Raw genomic sequence first — 26,627 nt, 5'->3', positions numbered from 1 at the left:
AAAATTATCCAGGTGTGGTTGTGCACTGGGCATGGTGGTGCCCTCCCAGCTGCTTGGGAGGCTGAGGCAGGCGGATCACTTGAGGTCAGGAGTTCAAGATCAGCCTGGGCAACACGGTAAAATCTTATCTCTGCTAAAAATACAAAAATTAGCTGGGTGTGGTGGTGCATGCCTGTAATCCCAGCTGCTCGGGAGGCTGAGGTAGGAGAATCGTTTGAACCCAGGAGGCAGAAGTTGCAGTGAGCCAAGATCACACCACTGCATTCCAGTCTGGGCGACAGGTGAGATTTTGTCACAAAAAAATAGAAAAGAAAAAAGAAAAGAAAAGAAAAGAAAAACTGAGTGCAGGAAATAAGAGAGGTTGAGACTGACAGGTTTGCGGTGGCTCATGGGCCTGCCCTGTGTTGTCACTGTATCGTCTAGAAAGGAGCCTTAGGGTGTGGCTCGTCCTCCCAACACCATCCTGAGTATGCTTACAGCCACCCCTGGCCAGCTGCCCTGGATGGCCCCACCTCCCAGCTCTGCTAACCACCTAGCACCATGGTTTGCCTTGTCTGATGCTTAGAGAGGGACCCAGGGACCCAGTCTCATACATGCTTCTGACCTGTATGCTCATCTGTTGCCTAAGAGCCCGAGGGCGGGCCATGCTGCAGACATCCTTACTTCTGGGCCCCAACCTGAGCATGTGGAACAAAACTCAAAACAATGCATCTGCAGACCCATGGCCCAAACTTGACAATGGTCACACTAGCCCAGCCCTCCACCAGGCTGCCAGCTTCTGCCTTCAGATTTCTAACCTAAGAACTAGTACAGGGTTGTCTTTAAATTGAGAGAGAGGAAGGCTGGGCACAGTGGCTCATGCTTATAATCCCAGCACTTTGGGGAGGCCGAGGTGGGCGGATCACTTGAGCCCAGGAGTTCGAGACCAGCCTGGGCAACATGGTGAAACCCCATCTCTACAAAAAATTAGCTGGGTGTGGTGGCTCGTGCATGCAGTCCCAGCTACTCAGGAGGCTGAGGTGGGAGGATCACTGGAGCCCAGGAGGCAGAAGTTGCAGTGAGCTAGATCACACCACTGTACTCTCCAGCCTGGGTGACAGAGCAAGACCCTGTCTCAAAAACAAACAAACAAACAAACAAAAACTTGTGGGAGAGGTTGTCAAAGGAGAAATCTGGGGGTGGGATATCCTTTCAAAGAGATGCCTGGATGGAGACAATTTCTGTTCTTCTCCCTAGCTAAGCCCTTCTAGCAAGCCCCAAGCTGCCTTTTGCACTTCCCTCTTCTCCTGCTGGACCAGGGATGCTGACACCCTTGTGGTTAGAGCCCCCTGTCTCTGGAGGAGCAGGAGGCTTTTGCTGGGGAAGGGGAGTGCCATGAACCAGCTCTGTTGTTTGGGGCTCGTTTCTGAACAGTGCCCCTCCTAGGGGCCTGTCCTGCTGGCTTAGCCCTTGGATGGGAGCATCCTGGCCCTTCCCTCCAGGGAGAAGGCCTGGCCCCGTTTGTTCCCCCTGCACCCCACTTTGCTGCACCCTTTCTATGTACACACATTCACGCTCACACGAAGGCACATTCACAAAACAAGTCCATCTTGTTTGAGCCAACATGCTGTCTGCCAAGCACGGCCTTGGACATGGTGAAGTCAAGCTGCCCACCTTGAGCAAGTGACAGAGCCATGGCTGAGCAGGGAAGGAGCTCAGGACGGTGGGGTCAAGAGCCTCAACCCAAGCTCAGGCGAGAGCAGTGCTCTCCCAGCTGCAGCCACGTGTTAGCAGACTATGAAGTCCACTTATTGAGCTGCGACCAGCATTTTTCACAAAAGAAATAGACAAGGAAAGGACTTCAGGTCTAAACCTCCTTCCCAGGCTATATTACTGTGTTTCCCAGACTCTGGGCATCCATGAATCACCACCCCAGGTTTTTTCCCCCAAATTTGGCGTACTATACTCTGGTTACTCTTCAGATTGTATAAGTCTTTTGCCTTTTACCAATTTGGTGTATCACTTGAACTATCATATTTAATATTTATCTTTAAATTGACCCACTTTATTTTTCCATGTACTCATGCTTGGCGATAATAACAGTAAAATCAAAGGTTTTACGTGCACTTTAAAGGGAATGGGGGCCAGGCACGGTGGCTCATGCCTGTAATCCCAGCACTTTGGGAGGCTGAGGTGGGCAGGTCGCTAGAGCCCAGAAGTTTGAGACCAGCCTGGGCAACATGGTGAAAAACTATCTCTACAAGAAAAAATTACAAAAATTAGCCAGGCATGGTGGCATGCACCTGTGGTCCCAGCTACTTGGGAGGCCGAGGTGGGAGGATCACCTGAGCCTGGGAAGTTGAGCCTGCAATAAGCTGTGATCATGCCACTGCACTCCAGCCTGAGTGACAGAGGAGACCCCGTCTCAAGAAATAAATAAAGTGAATATGGAACTGGGGTTTTTCCTGAGCCCCAAGCCTGCCACCCAGAGGGATGATAACTGCCAGAGGGTGGCTCATACTCCCCCATGCCCCACCAATCCTGGAGAGGTCCTACCGTGGGCAGATATCTGACTATGCCAGCTGACCACGCCCTCTGCTTGAGAAGACCTTAAGGAGAAGGCAAGCCTGACTCTTCAGCCATTAGTGTTGGGGTAACCTTGATGTCTGAAGGTCTCAATGCCATGTTTTAATCCCACAGGGTTTGTCTCTGTCTCAGCGTGGCTGAGAAGTCCACAGATTCAGCCACACATGGGTCTGTAAGACTTTGGGCTCTGGCCATTTAGAGCTTCAGGGCTTGAATAATTAAATGGGGAGGAACAATAAGGAGGAGATCTAAGTGCAGGAAGACCTGGGGTTCCCACCCTACCCAGGACCAGGAACATCTTGAGCTCAGCCCATCTTGGAAAGCTGGTCTGATAAAAACTGATGCTTGGGGAATTCGCTGAACTGCCACCACCTTCTGAGCAGAGTAGTGCCAAGTATTCGACTTACTGAAGGGGTTGAGATTGCTTGGCCTCTAAGGGGGCATCCCAGGGGAGCCTGCCTGACCAATCAACAGTCACTGCCCTCTACCACCTGCAGGGGCTTCTACTCTCTGGCCTGCTGTGGTGCCAGGTGAGTCTCACCTGGAGGACGAAGCTAGGGCCAGCTGGTGGGGCATCCAGGGCCCAGGCCACTGCAGTTCCATGGCCACCCCAGGGTCAGCACAAGCTCCAGGTGTGCTCTCTGCTATCACCCCACAATTCAGTGAATAAAGAGGCTTTGAGACCCAGAATTGGGAAGAAGATCAAAAATTAGGATTCTCTCGAGGAAATAAAAAGAAACAAACAGGACTCCTAGAAATACATGAGAGTAATTGTCTTTGGAAGTATTCCCGGGAAATAACCTGGACTGATGCTTCGGCAACAGCATTCGTCATCTTCATTTATTTTTTTTCTTATGACACACGCTCCTCATTGGTCTGTATGTAGTCTTCATTTATTTAGACAGGTGATAAGCACCCCATGCGCTCTGAAACCTACCACACCACGGAAACAGCCCTTGCTGGCATTACCAGGACCTTCGCCTTCCTCCACCCGGTGGCCAGTGCTCCCCTTACCTTACATGGCCTGGCAGCAACTGGTGACACCATTGATCACCCCTCCTCCACCCCAGTACACTTTCTTTACCTGGCTGCTGGATGCCATACCCTTTTGGTTTTCCACCTGAATTCATTTTTGATTGCTTCTCTGGCAAATTATCACAAACTCGGTGACTTAAAGCAACACACATCTACTCTCTTACAGTTCCAAAGTAAAAAATGAATCTGCAGGGAAGCATTCCTTCTGGAGACTCTAGGGGAGATTCTTTTTTCCTGCCTTTTCCAGCTACTGGAGGCTGCCTACATTCCTTGGCTCATGGCCCAGCCAGCAATCCCATCATGCCGGCCTCTGCCTCTGTTGCTGCGTCTCCTTCTATGACTGACGCTCCTGCATCCATCTTCCACTTAGAAGTACACTCGGGGTCACACTGGACCCACCTAGATGATCCAGGATAATCTCCTCATCTCAAGGTCTTTCACTTAATGACATCTGCAGAGTCCCTTTTGAAAAGTCAGGTAGCATATTCACAGATTGTGCCTCACACCCCACCCAGACCCCAGTCGTGACTTCTCAGTCTCCATTGTTAGTTTCTCTCACTTCTCATTTCCCAGAAAAGTGCACAAAGCTTAAACATACAGCTCAGTGATTTTTTTTTTTTATGAGTTTCCCTCTGTCACCAGGCTAGAGTGCAATGGCACAATCTCGGCTCACTGCAACTTCCGCCTCCCAGGTTCAAGCGATTCTCCTGCCTCAGCCTCCCAAGTACCTGGGATTACAGGCACATGCCACCACGCCCAGCTAATTTTTGTATTTTTAGTAGAGACAGGGTTTCAGTATGTTGGCCAGGATGGTCTTGATCTCTTGACTTCGTGATTTGCCTGCCTCGGCCTCCCAGAGTGTTGGGATTACAGGCATGAGCCACCGTGCCCGGCCAATTTTTTTTTTTTTTTTTTTTAAACTAGGTAAACATCTCTGTTGCCACCACCCAGATCAAGACCTAGAACTCTTCCAGCACCTAGCACAGGCTCCTGCCTCCTCCCAGGCAACAGCGCCTCCCAGAAGCAGCCACTGTTCTAATCTCTATCACCACAGGATAGTTTTGTGAATCCCTCATCTTTATATGGGAATGGTGCACTCTGTTGATGGCTGCTTTCACTCAGTATTATGTCTGGGGTATTATTGATGTTTTTCTTACTCTTCACAGCAACTGTTTCCATGGCCTACTCTGTCCTAGAGAATCCATAGGCAAAGGGAGAAAATGGGGAGTAAATGGAGCAAGAAGAACCAATGACTTGGACCACCTGTTGATCTTCAGGAGCCCCCCCCTTAGTCTTCCTTCTGGAACATTCCCCCACTACTGCCCTACTTTGGCTAGAGCCTCGCTACACTCACTATTGCAGCAGTCTCTTGGGCAGGGCTTCCTCTGTTCCCCATTGTCTCTGAACCTTTCTAAAGAGAACTTGATCATGTTATGGCAGTGCTCCTAAGTATTCAATGGCTCCCTATTGCCATATCCCTTAAGTCCAGCTTGAATGCTCTTTCTTCCACAGAGATTCTCCTTACCTCCTCACCTATATCTGCTTTTTTCCCCTTCGCTCAGACTCTCATAGCTCTTTACCTGAACCTATTTTACAGCATTCATAACTTTTTTTTTTTTTTTTTTGAGACAGAGTCTTGCTGTGTTCCCCAGGCCCCAGGCTGGAGAGTGCAGTGGCACGATCTCAGCTCACTGTAACCTCTGCCTCCTGGGTTCAAGTGATTCTCCTGCCTCAGCATCCCGAGTAGCTGGAATTACAGGTGCCCACTACCATGCCCGGCTAACTTTTGTATTTTTAGTAGAGACAGGGTTTCACCATGTTGGCCAGGCTGATCTTGAACTCCTGACCTCACCTGCCTTGGCCTCCCAAAGTGCTGGGATCACAGGTGTGAGCCACCACACCCAGCAGATAACATTCTTTCTTATTTAACGTATTTCCACTGTGGCTCTTGTTTTCCCTATTATTTTGTCTACTAATCCGTAAACTCCCCAAGGACTGGACTTGTCTAATTCATCTGGACTTCTCTAGCACACACAGGTACACTGGTACATACCAATAGGTACTAATACATATTTGAATGGTCTGGGTATGGGCTCATACCTATAATCCCAGCACTTTGGGAGGCCAAGGCAGAAAAGAGAGCTTGAGACCAGGAGTTCAAGGCCAGCCTGGGCAGCATAGTGAGACCCTAGGTCTACAAAAAAATTTTCCAACATAGCCAGGCATGGTCATGTGTCTGTAGTCCCAGCTATTTGGGAGGCTACCATGAGGGGATTGCTTGAGCCCAGGAGGTCAAAGCTGCAGTGAGCCGTGATTGCACCATTGCACTCCAGTCTGGGCAGCAGAGTGAGACCCTGTCTCAAAAAATGAATGAATGAATAAATAAATGTTTGAATAAGTGAGTGAATGAGTTGCTTGAAAAACTGAGGTATGTGCATAATTGAAAACGAAATATTAGCATACGCAAGATACTTTAAGAATGAAACATAGCCGGGCACGGTGGCTCACACCTGTAATCCCAGCGCTTTGGGAAGCCAAGGCAGGCGGATCACCTGAGGTCAGGAGTCCGAGACCAGCCTGGCCAACATGGTGAAACCTCATCTCTACTGAAAATACAAAAATTAGCCAGGTATGGTGGTGCATGCCTATAATCCCAGCTACTCGGGAGGCTGAGGCAGGAGAATCGCTTGAACCCAGGAGGCGGAGGTTGCAATGAGCCAAGATTGCGCCATTGCACTCCAGCCTGGGGGACAAGAGCGAGATGTTGTCTCAAAAAAAAAAAAAAAAAAAAAGATTAAGAAAAATCTCTTTTCTGTGTCTTGTTAGTTAAAGGGTTGAGAGTTGATGGAAAGGATGGAGAACCATCAAGCAAGTCACTCATTTCTGCCTTTGTCCTCGGTTCTTTGCAGCCGGAGAGAGTTAGCAAAACCTCTCCCTTAGCAGGCTCTTACAGTCCACCCATCCCATGAGTCTCCTTCAGGAGTTAGAAGTGAAGTTAACCATAGAAAATCTCAATCGAGACCCACATTGCTCTCAGGGTTAAGACCCCCCAGTCCCCATGTAGCTATAAGTACCTGGGCGACACTCATAGGCATGTCCCAGGTTGCCTGGGTTTCTAGTACTGTTTACTCTTTCTGGTGTCTTTTCATGCAAAATTCTCTAAAGCACATAGACTCAGAACAGTGGTTCTCAATCTTCTCTAATTGCTCCTATTCTTTTTTATTATTATTATTATTATACTTTAAGTTTTAGGGTACATGTGCACAATGTGCAGGTTAGTTACATATGTACACATGTGCCAGGCTGGTGTGCTGCACCCATTAACTTGTCATTTAGCATTAGGTATATCTCCTAAAGCTATCCCTCCCCCCTCCTCCCACCCCACAACAGTCCCCAGAGTGTGATGTTCCCCTTCCTGTGTCCATGTGTTCTCATTGTTCAATTCCCACCTATGAGTGAGAATATGCGGTGTTTGCTTTTTTGTTCTTGCGACAGTTTACTGAGAATAATGATTTCCAATTTCATCCATGTCCCTACAAAGGACATGAACTCATCATTTTTTATGGCTGCATAGTATTCCATGGTGTATATGTGCCACATTTTCTTAATCCAGTCTATCACTGTTGGACATTTGGGTTGGTTCCAAGTCTTTGCTATTGTGAATAGTGCCGCAATAAACATACTTGTGCTTGTGTCTTTATAGCAGCATGATTTATAGTCCTTTGGGTATATACCCAGTAATAGGATGGCTGGGTCAAATGGTATTTCTAGTTCTAGATCCCTGAGGAATCACCACACTGACTTCCACAAGGGTTGAACTAGTTTACAGTCCCACCAACAGTGTAAAAGTGTTCCTATTTCTCCACATCCTCTCCAGCACCTGTTGTTTCCTGACTTTTTAATGATTGCCATTCTAACTGGTATGATGATGGTATCTCATTGTGGTTTTGATTTGCATTTCTCTGATGGCCAGTGATGGTGAGCATTTTTTCATGTGTCTTTTGGCTGCATAAATGTCTTCTTTTGAGAAGTGTCTGTTCATGTCCTTTGCCCACTTTTTGATGGGGTTGTTTGTTTTTTTTCTTGTAAATTTGTTTGAGTTCATTGTAGATTCTGGATATTAGCCCTTTGTCAGATGAGTAGGTTGTGAAAATTTTACAAGGGACGTGAAGGACCTCTTCAAGGAGAACTACAAACCACTGCTCAATGAAATAAAAGAGGACACAAACAAATGGAAGAACATTCCATGCTCATGGGTAGGAAGAATCAATATCGTGAAAATGGCCATACTGCCCAAGGTAATTTATAGATTCAATACCATCCCCATCAAGCTACCAATGACTTTCTTCACAGAATTGGAAAAAACTACTTTTTTTTTAACTTGTAAGTTCAGCAATACATGTGCAGGTTTGTTAAATAGGTAAACTCATGTTATGGGGGTTTGTGGTACAGATTATTTTGTCACCCAGGTGTTAAGCCTAGTACCCATTAGTTATGTTTCCTGCTCCTCTCCCTCCTCCTATCCTGCACCCTCAGGTGGAGGCCTCAGGTATCTGTTGTTTCCATCTTTGTGTCCATAAGTTCTCATCATTTAGCTCCCACTTATAAGTGAGAACATGTGGTATTTGGTTTCTGTTCCTGCCTTAGTTTGCTAAGGATAATGGCTTCCAGCTCCATCCATATTCCCGCAAGGGACATGATCTCGTTCTTTTTTATGGCTGCATAGTATTCCATGGTATATATGTACCACATTTTCTTTATCCAGTCTACCTTGATGGGCATTTGGGTTGATTTCATGTCTTTGTTGTTGTGAACAGTGCTGCAATGAACATACATGTACATGTGTCTTTGTGATGCAATGATTTATATTCCTCTGGGTATATGCCCAGTAACTGGATTGCTGGGTCGCATGGGTATTGTAAGGTGGGCAGAAGACTCTAATGACCACTTTCCCCACCTGCTCTTTCTCTCTGATGGAAAAAGAGCTCAGCCATAACAACAAAATTTGAGAACAACAAACTTGATGCTAGCAACACTCGTAAAGCTTATAACTGAGAAATATGAACTTCAAACTCAGTACTTTACATTGTGAAACACTGCCCCCAAAACACTATTATCCAAATAACTTCACTTTCTTACCTTGATGGTATACTGCGAAGTATTTAAATAGCAATACCAGACAAGCAAATTTGAGGGTGGCGGGATTTGCTTTAACATATTTGAAGTCTGATGCATAGAAAGTATTTTAAAAATCCTGTTACAGTAAAGCTAGTAGCCACCAATTTCATTCATGAAAGTATGTCATTATATACTTAGAGTGAACCATGCAACCTACAATAAACTTGCTTGAAAATTACCCAAATTAGTTGTAATTTCTCCTTTAAGAGGGGGAGTAGAATTCTAGATCTCTATGTTCTCTTGTGCCCAGTAGAACCTTTCCAATGTTGCTTAGCATTGAATGATGTTCAGATTACCTAATGAGAAATGGAAGCAGAGTCTTTAGGGATCTCTAGAAATGGCTGGTTTTAGTTTATAAATTCTAGGCCGGGCACAGTGGCACACGCCTGTAATCCCAGCACTTTGGGAGGCCAAGGAAGGTGGATCGCTTGAGGCCAGGAGTTCAAGAACAGCCTGGCCAACATGGTGAGACCTCATCTCTACTAAAAATACAAAAACTAGCCGGGTGTGGTGGTGCATGCCTGTAATCCCAGCTACTCGGGAGGCTGAGATATGAGAATTGCTTGAACCTGGGAGGCTGAGGTTGCAGTGAGCGGAGATCACGCCACTGCACTCCAGCCTGGGTAACAGAATGAGACTCTGTCTCAAAAAAACAAAAAAAATTCCAAATGTTAATAACTCATAATAACCCACTTAGGTACTTGTACGTAGCCCTTAGTCTTATGTAATAACGGAAATCTATGAAATGGCATCATTTACTCACAAAGATCAAAGAAAGACCTCAAATTTTAAAGTCAGTTTGATCAAGGCCTACACTTTGAGACTCTGCTGTGGAGGAATAAGGAGCACCTTGCTGGACTGAATAAATCCAGCTTCCATGATCCTGTGTTGCCCCCAAACAGGGAAAAGGACAGATCAGCTTGGTTTCATGGTTGCTTTCTCTTGTGCCAGACAAGGTCTTCTGGAAACAACCATAATGACTTATGCTGGTTGGAGACAAGAGTCCTTGAATCCTAATAAAAGGCCACTTTTTTAAGTTATTCTACTCTAGGCCGGGCGCAGTGGCTCATGCCTGTAATCCCAGAACTTTGGGAGGCTGAGGTGGGTGGATCACAAGGTCAGGAGTTCAAGACCAGCCTGACCAACATGGTGAAACCCCATCTCTACTAAAAATACAAAAATTAGCTGGGCGTGATGGCATGCACCTGTAGTCCCAGTTACTCAGGGGGCTGAAGCAGGAAAATTGCTCGAACAGGGAGGCGGAGGTTGCAGTGAGCTGAGATCATGCCACTGCACTCCAGCCTAGGCGACAGAGCGAGACTCCATCTCGAAAAAAAATTACTTATTCTAAATGAAGACCAAAATTTCATAGACATAGGACAAGGGGTTGGGAGAGGGAAATTGATTATCTTTAAAAAAGAAACTGAAAAGGACTTAAAGATCTCAGTGTTGCACCGATTCTTAAGTTGAGCAAATAATGAGTCAAGTCATGTTGGTTTTGTGCACATGTGGACTACAGGCATGGTGGCGTGTGCCTGTAATCTCAGCTACTCAGGAGGCTGAGGCAGGAGAATCGCTTGAACCTGGGAGGTGGAGGTTGCAGTGAGCCGAGATCACACCACTGCACTCTAGCCTGAGTGACAGACTGAGACACTGTCTCAAAAAAAAAAAAAAAAAAATTGTGGCCAGGCGCAGTGGCTCATGCCTGTAATCCCAACACTTTGGGAGGCCGAGGCGGGTGGATCACGAGGTCAGGAGATCGAGACCACCCTGGCTAATACGGTGAAACTCCGTCTCTACTGAAAATACAAAAAAATTAGCCGGACTTGATGGTGGGCACCAGCAGTCCCAGCTACTCGGGAGGCTGAGGCAGGAGAATCGCTTGAACGTGGGAGGTGGAGGTTGCAGTGAGCCGAGATCAAGCCACTGCACTCCAGCCTGGGTGACAGAGTGAGACCCTGTCTCACAAAAAAAAATTGTGTGGAAGCACAATGTGACATGCCATAAACTCCAATTTGAACATTCACAGCGTACTCCTAAATGAGTCATCTTATTAACAAGCGTATTTAAGGGCTAAGGGTCTCTCTTCATCCTTTAACAAACAGGTCTATCTCTTTTGAAAGGCTTCTTCCTTCATTCATTGCCTCTTTTTCAACACTGCCCTCCTTATTTGGCAATGGAGTTGTGAGTCAAACAGTTCTCCACTGCTTTCAGTGACTTCATGAAGCTTTCTATTTTTTTTCTGCATGGATGTTTATCTTACTTTGCATTTTGATACATTTCATATTGTTGGATGATAGCACTCTCTAACCATCAAAGAGAGAACACTTTGCCTAGATGGGCAGGGCAAAGTTGGGGTAGGAGGTGGTCAGTATTTGAGCAAGGGCCAAATTTATTAAACAACTGACTCATAAATATCTACATGATTTTTGCTGTCTTTTTGCAACTTGAATCTTCAGGAACTCAGATAAAGAACACTTCGATAACGATGATCCCTGTAGAGCTAATGGTAACACACCTTAAGTGTATATATAGCGATCTACGTTTTTCTTTCTTTCTTTCTTTTTTTTTTTTTGAGACAGAGTCTTGCTGTGTTGCCCAGGCTGGTGTGCAGTGGCATGATCTCAGGTCACTACAACCTCCACCTCCCTGGTCCAAGCAATTCTCCAGTCTCAGCCTCCCAAGTAGCTGGGATTACAGGCATGTGCCACCACGCCCGGCTAATTTTTGTATTTTTAGTAGAGACAGGGTTTCACCATGTTGGCCAGGCTGGTCTCGAACTCCTGACCTCAGGTGATCAGCCCACCTTGGCCTCCCAAATTGCTGGGATTACAGGCATGAGCCACTGCGCCCGACCCTATCTACATTTTTCAAAGTATTTTTCCATAGACTTTTTTTCCCTTCCAACTTTTATTTTAACTTTAGGGGTACACGTGCAGGATGTGCAGGTTTGTTACATAGGTAAACGTGTGCCATGGTGGTTTGCTGCCCAGATCATCCCATCACCTAGATGTTAAGCCCAGCATCCATTCTTTGTCTTTCCTGACGCTCTCCCTCTTCCCACCCCGTCCCATAGATTTCTACTTGAACTCTTAAAGTGGGTGGAGTAGATGTAGGAACCGTAGTTCAGAGAGATCCTGCAATATGGGTCTCCAAGTGCCCAGTATTTTCAATGCATACTCATTAGGGACAAATCTTAGGCATGAGATTAAGCCGAGGGGTACCAAATACATTTCTTTCAGATCTAGGAGGGATGAGGTACCATCCAAGGTCCCCTCTGATCCTTCTGACTGGGCTGAAGTCAGGCCTCTGAAGACAGAAGGAGAAGGATCCTTAGCCTGAAGCTGTTTGCTTTCTAGACTTCATAAACTTGTCTTCTAGGATGACGTGAGGCAATGCGTATACTCATGTGATGGGGATTTCCTGGGGGGAGCAGGTGTACCTTCCTCTGACGTGTCATTGACTCCCTGCACACTCCGTTACTGATTAATCAGTGGATCACTCCAGCTTCCTGGCACCTGCCCTTTCATGGGGTGAGGGAGTGTGGGTCAAAGTGTAAGCTGGGATGATGTGTTGGCTTGAAAAGCTTTACCTGGCATCACAGGCACTTAGGAAACGCTTGGTTGCTGCAGTTATATCCCAAAGCCTTTAATTTAGACAATTTTAGTTTAGCCAGGCTAGAGAAATACTTCCTTTATGAGCATGAGGGCCTGCGAAACACCCCAAATACATGGGAAACCTGAAATAATAATGATTTGTGGCTCCCAGCATGCTCCCTCGGGGGCCTGGTGTCCTGGAGGCTGGTCTGACTTGCCCGGAGGTCACTGGTGTGTGGCTCAGCTACAGCAGCAGCGTAGGGGGTGTCCAGGGGAGTGGACAAGCAATTCTCCTGTCATTTGCAACTTTCTTCAGGAACTCAGATAAAGAACACTTGGATAACGATGATCCCTATAGAAGGATTTCATCTGTACCATCACACATGGAAGAGGAGTTGCTAGGTCAGGAAAGGCAACTGCTAAGCTAAGGTTCTTGTCCCTTTGTCCTTGCATGCCTAAGGAGGGGCTGTCCAGGACGAGGTAACTTTGTAGAGCCTCACCTCCTTCCTAAAAAAACTTGCCATGGGGTTGTAATGTGTCATGTTCATCAGTGCTCCAGCAGACACCAGGAGAGGAAGAGGGGACCCCTAGGAGGTGGCTGCTGCTTCTCCTTTCCAAGATGCAAGTCCTGTCCAGGTGAAATAGGGCAGTCGAGGCCCTGGCTGCACTGCCAGACAGTGTCCCATAGGCAGACAGAGCCTCAGGCCAGCACCTCGCCTTCCAGCCAGCATGGCTGTGACTCCTTAAGCAGCCTGATCCAGGACTGCGGTTACCTCTGGAGTGTCTTGCTAGCAGAGGTGACCTTCCCAGGGAAAGTAAGGGAATTTTAAATGTTCTTTCTATCTAGGTTTCTCTTGCTTAGAAAACGTGGAAGTACAATGTGGGTGACACAGGTGTGCTCATCAAACAGGTTTAAGAAGGGTCTTTAGTAGGAAGAATGGAAAAAGGAGTGAGAAACTCTTACTTCCTCTACCACTCTTGATCTCACCCATAAAGGTGAGTTCACCTTGCACCCTGAGTGGTTTGGAGCTGATCCCAGCCAGTCAGCCGACGGCATGTTGCTCCCTCATAGCCAGGAAAAGCCCATCTCAGCAGTAAGACCTAGGGCCCTCCACATCAGACCTTCTCTACAGCGGTGGCTGGTCTGACTTGGGAAAAGGGAGGAAGATAGATGTGTCATGAATGAAACATGTGTAGTATGCTGGTGCGCATTTAAAGACATTAAAGACTGACATCGAACTTCCTTTATAGAAATAAATGAATCCTGGAGTTCTAATTGCTGGTCCCACCTAAGTATCTTCTCCGTCAGGATAAGAGTATAAAGAATGTCCCAGACTAGATGTCATGAGTCTAGACCCGTGTTAAGGGAGAACCTGCCAGGTGCAACAGAGTGGAACATGACCTGATAAGGCAGGGGACCAAGGTGACTCATGAACTTTAGTGCGGAACCAGGCAGCCATGATGACAGCAGAGTTTGTAGGCAGCTACCTGGCTTTGAGCCTTGCATGCAGCCAAGATCCTAAGGCCGTCAGGAGGGTTCCCCTGGAATGTTCTAGATACAGGAAGCGGTACCTGCTGAAAGGGCTGGGAAGGAGAATTTTCCTGGACTGTTTCAAATCCACTGTGTCCTAGACACTTGCATTTTTTTAAAATTATTTTTTAATATTTTGTAGAGATGGGGGTCTTGCTCTGTGGCCCAGGCTAGTCTCTTTGCTCCTGGCCTCAAGTGATCCGCACACGTCAGCCTCCCAAAGTGCTGGGATTACAGGCGTGAGCCACCGTCCTGGCCTGGAAACTCTCATTCTAATCGACATTAATTAATACTCTCTAATGGCATTTCATTAGGATTGATGTCAAAGGTTTATCACATTCTGCAGTATTCTGTTTGTTAAGGGGATGGATAGCATAGTTGATTAAAATTAGACTGTAGATTTTTTCTATCATAATAATTACATATTAATATAGTTCATAAAAATTTAAATAGTTAAGAGGAATGTGCAAAAAAGAATTGTTTCCAGCCAGGCGCGGTGGCTCACGACTGTAATCCCAGCATTTTAGGAGGCCGAGGCAGGCGGATCACGAGGTCAGGAGTTCGAGACCAGTCTGGCCAACATAGTGAAACCCCGTCTCTACTAAAAATATAAAAAATTAGCCAGGTGCGGTGGTGTGCACCTATAATCCCAGCTACTCAAGAGGCTGAGGCAGGAGAATTGCTTGAACCCAGGAGGCAGAGGTTGCAATGAGCCAAGATCGCACCATTGCACTCCAGCCCAGGCGACAGTCCGAGACTCCGTCTCAAAAAAAAAAAAAAAAGAATTGTTTCCCTCTCGCTCTAGTCCCTCTATAAATACCATCATTTTTTGCGTAAGCTCACAGAGATTCTACCCATATACATGCATGCATATATATATATATATATATATATATATTTTTTTTTTTTTTTAAAGACAGGCTGTCACTCTGTCACCCAGACTGGAGTGCAGTGGTGCTATCTCAGCTCAGTGCAGCCTTGACCTCCCAGGCTCAGGTGATCCTGCCACCTTAGCCTCCCAAATAGCTAAGACTACAGGCACATGCCGCCATTCCCAGCTAATCTTTGTATTTTTTTGTAGACGCAGGGTTTTGCCATGTTGCCCAGGTTGGTCTCAAACTCCTGGGCTGAAACAATCCACCCACCTCAGCCTCCCAAAGTGCCAGGATTACAGGCATGTGCCACCACGCCCAGCCACGCATATATTATTCTATTTTTATTTCTCCCATAAAGGAATCATATGACACAGACTGCTTGACAACTTGCTGTCTTTGTCACCCAATGACATATTTTGTACTTCTTTCCATATCAGCAATATAGGTTTACTCCATTCTTTTTAACAGCTGTTCCTATTGATGCTTTTTCCTATTACATCAGTGCCACAAGAAGCATTCTTACACAATCACTTTGCATATATATGCAAATCAACCATAATACAGAGTCCTGGATTTGCAATTTCTGGATCCAAATAATACACATCTTATAGTTTAATAGATAGTGCCAAATTGCCCCCAAAACAGTTGTACCAATTTTAACTCCCTCCAAAAACGTGTGAGAATGCCTGTTTCTCCACACTTTCACCAATTCTGTGTGTTAGCAGTATTTTTAATCATTGTCAATGGATGAAAAAATTTCTCCCTGTTTACATTCTTATTTATATGAAGGATAAGGGAGGTTCCAAGTCTTTCCACATGTTTCTAAACTTTTTGCACATTTTTAGTAAACTGCCTTTTCATGTCCTTTATCCATCTTTATATTGATAGTTGTCTTTTTCTTATTGATTTATAATCTCTCCTTAGAGGTAAAGGGTATTAGCTTGTTTTTTGGCATCTGTGTTACTATTTTTCTTCCACTTTTCATTTGCCTTTTGCCTTGCTTAATGTTTTTTTCTTCAATGCAAAACCTTTAAATTTCCTTGTAGTAAAAGACACCAGTTTTATTATTAGAAAGTTCTGCCCCTACTTTAAGATTTTATACATAAAAACAAAATATTTCAGTTTCCTACTAATAATTGTATGTTTAGTGTTTTTTCTTGTTTGTTTTTGCTTAAATATTTTGCTTCCCTGGAATTTTTTTTGGGGGGATGGGATGTAAGGAAAAAGATAGGTATTATTTTAGGTTTATATTTTTCCAAATTACTAACTAGTTGTCCCGGTAGATTTATTGAATAATCTATCTTTTTCCACTGATTTTTTTTTAAACTTACCCTTTTCACATATCAGTCAATTTACATATATATTTATTTAGGTCTGTTTTTGGACTATATTCTATACCAATGAAATCACTACTGTTTTATTAGGTTTTAGCCATTTGTGTTTTTCCTCCTTGCGTTTCCTTGCAGCCAAGACTCTGCTCCACTAGACAAAGAAAAAGAACAGGAGGTGGGAGTGATTCTGGAGCCTGTCACCAGCCTTGGCGAACACAGTCAAGTTTGACTTTCAAAGGCTAGCACTGCCGGGCTTGCCCTGGGCCCTGAGGTCATGTGGCTGGAGCAGATAAGAAGCCACTTTGGAGAAACCCTTGCAAGCAGCAGCCCCCGGCAGCATGTGTGTGGCCCACAGTGGTTGTCTGTCCAAGCAGTGATGGAATAGTAGTGATTTTAGCCAGGGGATGCGGGCATGGGGAGGGGTGTCGAAGGAGCAGGTAGCTGCAGCTTGTCCTGGAACTCAGCATTCAGGTGGGTCCTGCTTGTTCTTCCTGCTTTGTGTTCACAGCCTGTGGTTAGAGGGGAGGCCTGCAGGCTGGATTCCACGTGTGCGTGGATGACCAAGGCTAGGACGGCAGGGGGGCAGCCATGTTTGCTAGAGGGAACATGGCACCTCTCCTGGAAAGCCGCGTGAATCTCAAACTGTACTCTCCCTCTGGCCGAGGGAACTGTACATGTATTCCGCATCTCCTCCTCGTTCCTTTCATCAGAATTGCATGAGGAACATATTAAAATAGATTCCCGGGACTTTCTGGGGAGATGGAACTGGTCTGTATCTTGATTTGGGCATTGGCTGCAAGGAGGCATATCGTTGTCAAACTATACCCTTACGGTTGATTTTTTTTTTAACTATATGAAAATTACGTTTAGTAGGGGGAAAAGAGCCAAATAAATTTAACACCAGCTTTATAGTGCCTCCTAAGCAGGTGACCTCACATTTGCAAGAGTTAGTGCTGGTATACACAAGCCTTATAAAGACTGCTTTGGAAAGAAAAAGTAGAATGTGAATGGTGAAATCCAGGTTAGAGGGGATGCAGGTGCTCCTGGTGAGATTCTCCCAGTTTGCTGTATGTTTGAAATTTTCCTAACAAAATGTTGGATGAAATACTAAGTAGTTACCCTGTGGAAATCACTCACAGATGTGTTCTTAAAGAATGAGTAGAAAAATAAAATAACAGCACATGAATGGTTATATGCAGCAAAGGATCACATTTCCAGTGATATTATGTTGGCCATCACAAAGCACCGTACATAGGATGGCTTAAAACAACAGAAATGCACTTTGGGAGGCTGAGGCGGGTGGATCACCTGGGGTCGGGAGTTTGAGACCAACCTGACCAACATGGCGAAACCCCGTCTCTACTAAAAATACAAAAATTAGCCGGGTGTGGTGGCGCATGCATGTAGTCCCAGCTACTCTGGAGGCTGAAGTGGGAGAATCATTTAAATCTGTGAGGCGGAGGTTGCAGTGAGCCGAGATGGCATTACTGCATTCCAGCCTGGGTGACAGAGCAAGACTCCATCCCCACCCACCAACCCCCCCGCCCCCCAGAAAAAACCAGAAATGTATTCTCTCACGCTTCTAGAGGCTGGACAGTGGACATCAAGATTTCAGCAGGGTTGGTTCCCTCTAGAGGCTGCGAGGAAGAATCCACTTCAAGCCCCTCTCCGGGCTTCTAGGGGGGCTGCTGTCCTTTGGTGTTTCTTGGCTTGTAGTTGTATCGCTTCCATCCCTGCCTCCATCTTTATGGGTGTTCTTCCCATATGGGTGGCTCTATGTCAGTGTCTCCTAAGTCCCCTCTTAGGAGGATGCTAGTCATACTGAAGTTAGAACCCACCCTAATCCAGCATGACCTCATCTTACATTGATTACATCAAAGATCCTATTTCTGACCAGGTGTGGTGGCTCAGGCATGTAATCCCAGCACTTTGGGAGGCTGAGGCAGGAGCGTCACTTGAGCCCAGAAGTTTGAGACCAACCTGGGCAAGATAGGGAGACCCTGTCTCTATAAAAAATACAAAAATTACCCGGATGTGGTGGCATGCACCTGTAGTCTCAGCTACTCAGCAGGCTGAGGTGGGAGGATCACTTGAGCCCAGGAGTCAGAGGTCTCAGTGAGCTGAGATCACATCAATGCATTCCAGCCTGGGTAACAGAGCCAGACCCTGTCTCAAAAAAAATAAATAAATAAAAATCCTGTTTCCAAATAAAGTCACATTCACAAGCTCTGGGCAGACATGAGTTGGCAGGGGGAATTGGGGGAGGAACACTATTCCTCCCAGTACATTTTTTTTGTTTTTTGTTTTTTGTTCTTGAGATGGAGTCTCGCTCTGTCACCTAGGCTGGAGTGCAGTGGCGCAATCTTGGCTCACTGCAACCTCCACCTCCCAGGCTCAAGCAATTCTCCTGCCTCAGCCTCCCACATAGCTGGGACTTCAGGCACGTGCCACCACACCTGGCTAGTTTTTGTATTTTTAGTAGAGACAGGATTTCGCCATATTGGCCAGTCTGGTCTTGAACCCCCGACTTCAAGTGATCCACCCACCTTGGCCTCCCAAAGTGCTGCAATTACAGGCATGAGCCACCGTGCCTGGTCCCAGTACAGTTATTATTAAACAACTTCTGCCACTCAAACAACCTAGATGAAAGTGAATATGAATGCTCATTGGAGAACTACGGTCTATTGCAGAAAAATGACTCTAAGACAGAGAGTTCAATGTCGAAGACTCAAGTGAAAAGTTTGATGCTTCACTTGAGTGAAAAAAATCCGTGTGTAACTAAAGAATTAATGTGCATAGATTATATTTTTAAGAGATTCTAAGGCCACCCTCCAAACCTACAAAATTTAAATCTCTGGAGTCAAGACCTCAGAAATCTGTATTTTTCATAAGTACCCTGTGTGATTCTGGAGCACCATGAAGTTTGTTGTAACTCATTGCCCTAGAAGGGTAAGGACAGAAGAAAAATGGAGATGGGGAAACTGGAGGTGCTGGATGTGGCTTGGCAGCCAGTGCTTATGGGGTTATTTATTTATTTATTTATTTTGAGCTGGAGTCTCGCTGTGTCACCCAGGCTGGAGTACAGAGGTGCAATCTTAGCTCACTGCAACCTCCACCTCCCGGGTTCAAGCAATTCTCCTGTCTCAGCCCCCCAAGTAGCTGGAATTATTACAGGTGCGTGCCACCACATCCAGTTATTTTTAGTAGAGATGGGGTTTCACTATGTTGGCCAGGCTGGTCTTGAACTCCTGACCTCATGATCCGTCCACCTTGGACTCCCAAAGTGCTGGGAGGCGTGAGCCACCTCGCCCTGCTGTTCGTGGGGTTATTAAAGAAGCCACATCCTCAAGCTCTTGTCGTGGTGCGTGGCGTTTGGTGCAGAGCAGTTGAGCTGTGGACACTGACCGGGCAGCCCATGCTGTTGCCCTCTGAGACAGAGGAGGGAGTCTAGGATCTGGAGCCTAAGACTGTACTCTAGTTCTGGCTCTGTATCTAACTGGCCGTGTGACTTTGGGCAAGTTAATCAACCTCTCTGAGCAGTGGTTTCCTCATGCCCGGCCTCCCCTACAGGATTCTGTGTGGCTACAGTGACATAATATGAGAGCTGTGAAACAGGACGCAGGGATCACACCCACACAGGAGAGCAAGGAGTCCCTTCAGCTCCAGCTTCTGCTAACCAGGGGTGGGTTTCTGCTAGGTGGTGAGGGACGGGTGTTTTCAGAACCTGAGCTGCTGCATGCTTGGACCCTCCTGGGCAGAACTGTGCACCCCTGGAGGAGCTGGAGAATGTGACATTCTGGTCTCTCTGAGTCGTCCCTCCAGGCCTGGCCAGGGAGATCTGTGATGGCCTCCCACCTTCACTCCATCTTCATCTGGACAGGTGCAGCACTATACCCAGGACGCTTACCCTGGTCAGGGAAGGACAGTCCCCAAAGGTGAGGCTGGCCAAGGCCCCAGTTTGTCTTGGGGGCTCACGGGGCTGCCTCCCACTCCCCACCATCCCTTCCTCCATTCAGCCACAAATATGCTAATGTTTCCTCTGTGCCAGGCACCCTGCTTGGTGCTGGGGACAAAAAGACACCTGGCTGAGACACTCATGGGGCTTACCTCAGAGGAGTGAAACAGACATGATAATTACAGGTGGCAGCAAGTGCTGCAATAGAATAGAAACATTCCGTATGGACCAACACCCTGGGTCAGAAACATTCCAGGCAGAGGGAACAGCATGTGCAAAGGCTCTGAGGCACAACAGGACCAAGAGGAGACTCTGGCATTGCTGGAGTGTGGGGAGGGATGGAGTGTGGTGGGGGCTGAAGTGGAAGGAGGTGGGCAAGAGCCCTGACTTGGTAGGGCTCGTGGGTCATGGCCAGGGATTTAGATTTTATGCTGAGAACCAGGGGCAGCCACTGGAGGATTTTAAGCAGAAGACTGACAGATTTGCTCTACATTTGATCAGATAGCTCTGGCTGCCATGTGGAGGGCAGATTGGGCTTGGAGGGCATCAAGAGTGGAAGCAGCAAGAGAGTTAAGAGGCCATTGCTGTTGTCCAGTTGGCAGATGGGGGTGGCCTGGATTGGTGACTGTGAGGATGGAGAGAATTTGAAATTGTCGTGGACATGGAACCATTAGAACTTGCTGCTGCATTGGATGCCAGCAGCGAGGGAAAGGAAGTTGAGGATGACAGCAAGGTTTTGTCCTGAGCAACTGGGTGATTTGATTTATGGAAATGATTAATACTGGGGTGGGGGCCCATGTTTCGGATAGGACTATCAAAGTTCACTGGGGTCAGGTTTGAGGTGCCAGGGAAACAACAGTAGAGATTTTGAATAGTGACTGAATATATGAGTCCAGAGCTGAGCTGTCCAAGGTGGGAACCACCAGCCATATTAGACAGCATACATATAGAACATTTCCATCATTGGACAAAATCCTGCCGGGTGGTGCTGGTCTAGAGCTGTGGCCCAGCCCAGCACCATAGGCATTTCTCTGTGGGATAATGGCACCCAATCTGGTGGTGCTGTTTAGGAAGCTGCTGTCCGTGTGTCGTTCGCAAATGGCTCTTTCTTGCCCTCTCTGCTTGACCACACCAGAATGTGTATTCAGTGATGTCCCTTACCTGTGGCCATGTCAGGCAGGCACTGACCTCCCAGAAAGACAATTTACCCTGTGGTCATTTAAGGAAGTCACTTCCTGGGGCTGAAGCATCATTATGGTGACGAGTATAACACATAGAATGGAGGCTATATCCACCAGGCGTCACTGGTTGTCATGAGTTCTAGGACTCACTGCGTAGACTTTGCTAATTTAAGAAATGTGTGATGGGGCCAGGCACAGTGGCTCAAACCTATAATCCCAGCACTTTGGGAGGCCAAGGCGGGTGAGTCACCTGAGGTCAGGAGTTCAAGACCAGCCTGGGCAACATAGTAAAACCCCATCTCTACCAAAAATACAAAAAATCAGTCAAGCATGGTGGTACATGCCTGTAATCCCAGCTACTCAGGAGGCTGAGGTAGGAGAATTGCTTGAACCCGGGAGGCAGAGGTTGCAGTGAGCCGAGATTGAGCCACTACACTCCGGCCTGGGTGACAGAGTGAGACTCTGTCTCAAAAAACAAACAAAAATAAATGTACAGTGGGACCAGGCACAGTAGCTCATGCCTGTAATCCCAGAAGTTTGGGAGGCTGAGATAGAAGGATCCCCTGAGGCCAGGAGTTTGAGACCAGCCTGGGCAAGATAGCATGACCTCATCTCTGAAGAAAAATTAACAGATTAGCCGGCCATTGTGGCATGTGCCTATAGTCCTAACTACTCAGGAGGCTGAGGTAGAAGGATTGCTTGAGCCCAGGAACTCGAGGCTGAGGTTGCAGTGAGCCATGATTGCACCACTGCACTCCAGCCTGCTGACAGAGCGAGATCTTGTCTCTTAAACACACACACACACACACACACACACACACACAGTGAAAAAAAAGAGGACATAGGCCTGAATCCAATAGACTTGTCTTCTAGAACACACCATGCCACCTGAGACAAGTCAGCCAATCTTTCTAAGCATAAACATCCCTAACTGCACAGGGAGAAGACTGCATGGCCAGGCATGGGGAGAGGAAATTGCCTGAATCAGCAAAAAGAAGTAGGAGGTATGAGGGAGGGTGGTGGTGTTGCTGCTGCTGCTGCTTTTGTTGTTTGGGTTTTTTAAATAAAACAGTTCAGTGACTATTATTGTTTTTCGTAGTATAATCATTTGCCATTTTGTAAACAGTGGCAAGAACAATATTTTTCTTTCTTAAATTATTAGATTATAAAAGACACATTTCTGGAATAATGGCATATGAGGTTGTTTGTAAATCAATAGTCTTGATTCTCCTTTTAAAAATAACAAAATACAGGATAATTCTTAGATTGGAGTGTTATGCAATAGATCTGAAATTTATTTTATTATACCAGTTGGATCAGTGAGGAGATAATATATTTTAGGTGCCATACGTGTATTTTCCTTGTGGATAGCACATCCTGTAAACCTACTTGAGGTGGCTTGAGGTCTCAGTCTTGAGAGACTATGGTCCAGAAGTGGTCTCGGCAAGTCTGCAAAAGGACACATTTTAAGGAACTCATGTCCTGCGAGCAGTTGATGCTGCTCATTGGAGTTGAAACTCAGATCCTCCCATTTTACCCGTGCAGCGAGAGGCAGGATTTTGTAAGGAAGGACTCAGAAGGGAAGCCTCCAAAAGCCCCTCTTGTTTACCCTGACAAGCCCTGGCCGCGCCCCTTCCAGCTGTGCTCCCAGCACGGAGATTTTCCCTGGGGGCCTCTCCAGATCCCCAAGTCCGGCATTCACTGGAAAAACCCACTTGTCTCCGTTACTCAGTGCATTCTTGGAAACTTTACCCTAATCCGAGGTTAGAGGCTGGAGGGCTGAGGATCCCGGTGGCTGCCAACAGTCAGTGGCAACATTTGGTAAAGAATGGAGTTAGTGGCTTGAAAACCCACAGGGGGTATCCTAGGGAGTGGTAATTTCATTTTTTCAAACCACTGGCCCCTTTTCCCACCTCCTGGGTTGCCTGCCCACCTGTGCTGGCTTCGGCTTCTGGTGTCGAGGTTGCTGGCAATGGCATCAGAGGGAGCTCACTTCACGAGTAGAAGCAATGCTGGGTCCGTGGTGAACAGAGTTAACGCCCCAGGGCCCAGGACTGTCTTTTTGTTCTCCACACACCTGAGCTGGAGAGCTGGTCACAGCTCAGGCACAGGTTTCCTGCTGGTTTTCTTTCCGCCTTTCCTCTTGATCCCATGAATACCAGGACGGTGGCCTGCAGGGCCCATCGCCTTACAATGACTGCGGGGAGGGCGAGGGATGGGTGGGCTTCAAGGGTTCTGAGGCTTCTCACTTGCCAGATATGGTTTCTTAGGCCACCACAGGCATCCAGAGCTCAGCTCCTGGCCGGTCCTGACTCCTGGTTTGGATCTAGAAAGGCAGAGGGCAGCTTATTAAAGATGGAAGCAAGCGGATCCGCTGCCTTCATTTCAGCCAAAAGCTTTTACCAAAACAACCAGCTCCAAGGGGACTGCTCTCTGGGGGCCTCAGAGGTGGGCTTGTTAATGCAAAAGTCTCCTCCCCAAGAAAGACTCTTGCTGCAGATACAGATACGGCTTGGAACAGCCTTGGCACCATCATCTCCCTCTGGGGCCTGCCCCTTCCTAGCTGCCAGGGGCCATGTGCCACCCAGGGGCGCTGCGACACCTAGACCCGCCACCTTCCCCCTGGGCCTCCATGGGGTGGGGGCAGCTGGACCCAAGGCCCGAGGCAACCATTCCCTTTCAGAAAAAGGGTTTTCAGGCAAAACCCAGGCTATGGGATAAAAGGCCATCTGTCCGTCCCGCGGTGCCCAGCCCCGGCTTTCCCGAACAACATGCCTTTATGCCGGCGCCCCCGCCCCCAGCCCCCGCCCGCCGCACACTGCCTCCTTTCAAGCTGCCTCTATGGTGGATTTGTTTGTTTGTGTGCAGAGCGCAGACTTTCTGTTGTTCTTCTCTGTTCTCTCCCCCGTGCGCCGTCCAAGCAAACCCTCTCTAGGGAGGACAGGGTCTGGGACCCTGGAGGAAGCTGGGGGCTTGGGGACCTCCCAGAGAGTCCTCCAGGAGGGGAGAAAGGAGGCTACTGTGAGGAACCTTCCCGGGAACAGCCCTGGGAGTGGGCTACTGTGTGCTCCCCTCGCCCCTCCAGCAATCATTTGAGAGATCTTGAATAAGTCATTCGGGCTGCCTGTGCCTCAGTTTCCCCCGTGTATGGAATGCCTCTTGCCAGTCTCTCAGGGAGAGTTGTGTCTGTCCCAGTGAGACGCCGCCGCATGTGCGCCTTAGTGAAGGTGCTTGTGGTGGAGATGGCAGGGCTGTTCCAGCTGCCACGTGGGGGGTGGGGGGAGTGCAGAATAGAACAAAGTTTGCACTAAAGAGGGCGGCGTTTGCTTCACTGCTCCACGCGCAGCGTTTCCAGGTAGGGAAAACTGGGAAGTGACCTCTCAGGCCCTAAAGAAGGGGAACAAGGCCTCCCCTGGCTGCAGATGGGCAGCAGTGGGCTAGGAAAGGACTTATTTGAATGCCTGTCCTATTTGAATGCCTGCCCCCCCAGGGCCATCTGTGTGGCCTGCCCCTGCGGGCTGGGTGGCAAGGCTGTGCTGACTGAAAGAGCCTGGTTTCTGCCGCGTCCTCAGCATAGGATGAGGGGCAGACTCCTGGCTCCACAGCTCCTCAGATGCCTCCCTCGGTTGTCCCCTCTCTTGGTTGGATTCCCTCTCCTTTGGTGGCGGTCTTGATCCCAGGTGAAACTGATGAACTGATTCAGGCCTTGTTACAGGCTTTCTAGGCTGCTGTAACAAACTATCACAAACTGGGTGGTTGAACAACAGAAATGTATTGTCTCACAGCTCTGGAGGCCAGAAGTCTGAGAGCAAGGTGTTGGCAGGGTTGGTTCCTTCTGAGGACGTTGACGGGCAGTCCGTTCCAGCCCTCCCCTGAGCTGCTGGGGGCTGCCAGCTAGCTCTTGACAATCCTTGGCTTGGAGAGGTATTGTTCCCATCTCTCCCTCCATCTTCACACGCGTGTGTCTGTGTCCAAATCACCCCTTTTATAAGGCCCACTGTAATGATCTCATCTTAACTACATCTGCCATGACCCTGTTTCCAAAGAAGGTCACATTCTGAGACACTGGGGGTTAGAACTTCAGCATAGAGATCTTTGTGAGGACTGGCATAGCTCAACCCACAACGTCTACACTGGGAAACGAGACCCTGGAGGTAATGCCCTTGGTGCATGGCCTGAGTCTCTACTGTGATTCCTTACCCCTCACAGATTTTGTCACTTTTCTTCCTTTCTTTCTTATTTATTTATTTATTTATTTATTTATTTATTTTGAGGTGGAGTCTCGCTCTGTCACCCAGGCTGGAGTGCAGTGGCAAGATCTCGGCTCACTACAACCTCCATTTCCTGCGTTCAAGCGATTCTCCTGCCTCAGCCTCCCAAGTAGTTGAGATTACAGGTACCTGCCACCATGCCTGGCTAATTTTTGTATTTTTAGTAGAGATGAGGTTTTGTCATGTTGCCCAGGCTGGTTTCAAACTCCTGACCTCAGGTGATCCACCTGCCTATGCCTCCCAAAGTGCTGGGATAACAGGCATGAACCACCATGTCCGGCTAATTTTATCACCTTTCTAGACATAAGGGGAGGAGAACCGGGAAAAACCAGGTCCAACACCCACTTCTGCTCCCTGACCCGCTGCTTCCTCTAGAAGCCAGTCCCCACCCGAGGTTGCCCTTCATCAGACCTTGCTGGGACTCTGGTCCCTCTGGTGCCTGCCTGCCCCGACCCCACCTGGGCCTTGGCACAACTGGCCCTGAAGGCCTGCCCCGTGAAGGTATAGCCCAGGCTCCCCATTGGAATTCCCTGTTCTGGGAATTGACAGAGAGAAGAAAACCCCTGCTCCCGTCTGTCCCTGCTCATCCTTCTCAGTAGACAGGGCATCCCAGGGAGCAGGAGGCCGGCAGCTTGCCTGGGAGTTTCCAACTGGCACACCAAGGGCCACATTTATATTCATATGTGTTGGTTTGGCCCACATCATTTGTTTTAAATGCAAGTCAAATTTTAAAATCTGGAGATTTTACATAAAAATATATTTTTCCAGCTTTTCATAGAAATCAGGGCCAGGCGCAGTGGTTTATGCCTGTAATCCTAGCACCTTAGGAAGCCAAGGTAAGAGGATCACCTGAGGCCAGGAGTTCGAGGCTAGGAGGTTGAGACTAACCTGGGCCACATAGCGAGACCCCCTTTTCTACCAAAAAAAAAATAATAATAATAATAAAAATTGAGCCCAGGAGTTCAAGGCTGCAGCAAGCCATGATCACACCACTCCACTCCAGCCTGGGCAACAGAGTAAGACCCTGTGTCAAAAGAAAAGAAAAAGAAAGAAGAAAAGAAATCAGAAGGTCTGACAACCCTTGGTCCCCATCCTCCTGTGACTTGGAC

At 47.5% G+C, this 26,627-nt stretch overlaps 1 protein-coding gene across 2 annotated transcripts in view; it reads left to right on the top strand.

The window, feature by feature from the left end:
* The window catches only part of FA2H (fatty acid 2-hydroxylase), a 62,971-nt gene that overhangs the window by 3,298 nt on the left and 33,046 nt on the right, over nucleotides 1–26,627 (top strand). The window contains exon 1 of one of the 2 annotated variants that reach the window (XM_054534131.1): nucleotides 9,061–9,243. The exons of the other annotated variant lie outside the window; for it this stretch is intronic. Within the exon in view, the coding sequence (XP_054390106.1) occupies nucleotides 9,241–9,243 (3 nt within the window). The 5' untranslated portion in view covers nucleotides 9,061–9,240. Of the gene's footprint in view, nucleotides 1–9,060; nucleotides 9,244–26,627 lie in introns of those variants that run through there. 2 annotated transcript variants of the gene reach the window in all.

The sequence above is a fragment of the Pongo abelii genome, chromosome 18 (assembly GCF_028885655.2).
Source record: "Pongo abelii isolate AG06213 chromosome 18, NHGRI_mPonAbe1-v2.0_pri, whole genome shotgun sequence".
Lineage (NCBI taxonomy): Eukaryota > Metazoa > Chordata > Mammalia > Primates > Hominidae > Pongo > Pongo abelii.
Note: the sequence above shows the minus strand (reverse complement) of the source record. Positions and strands in the feature narration are given on the sequence as shown.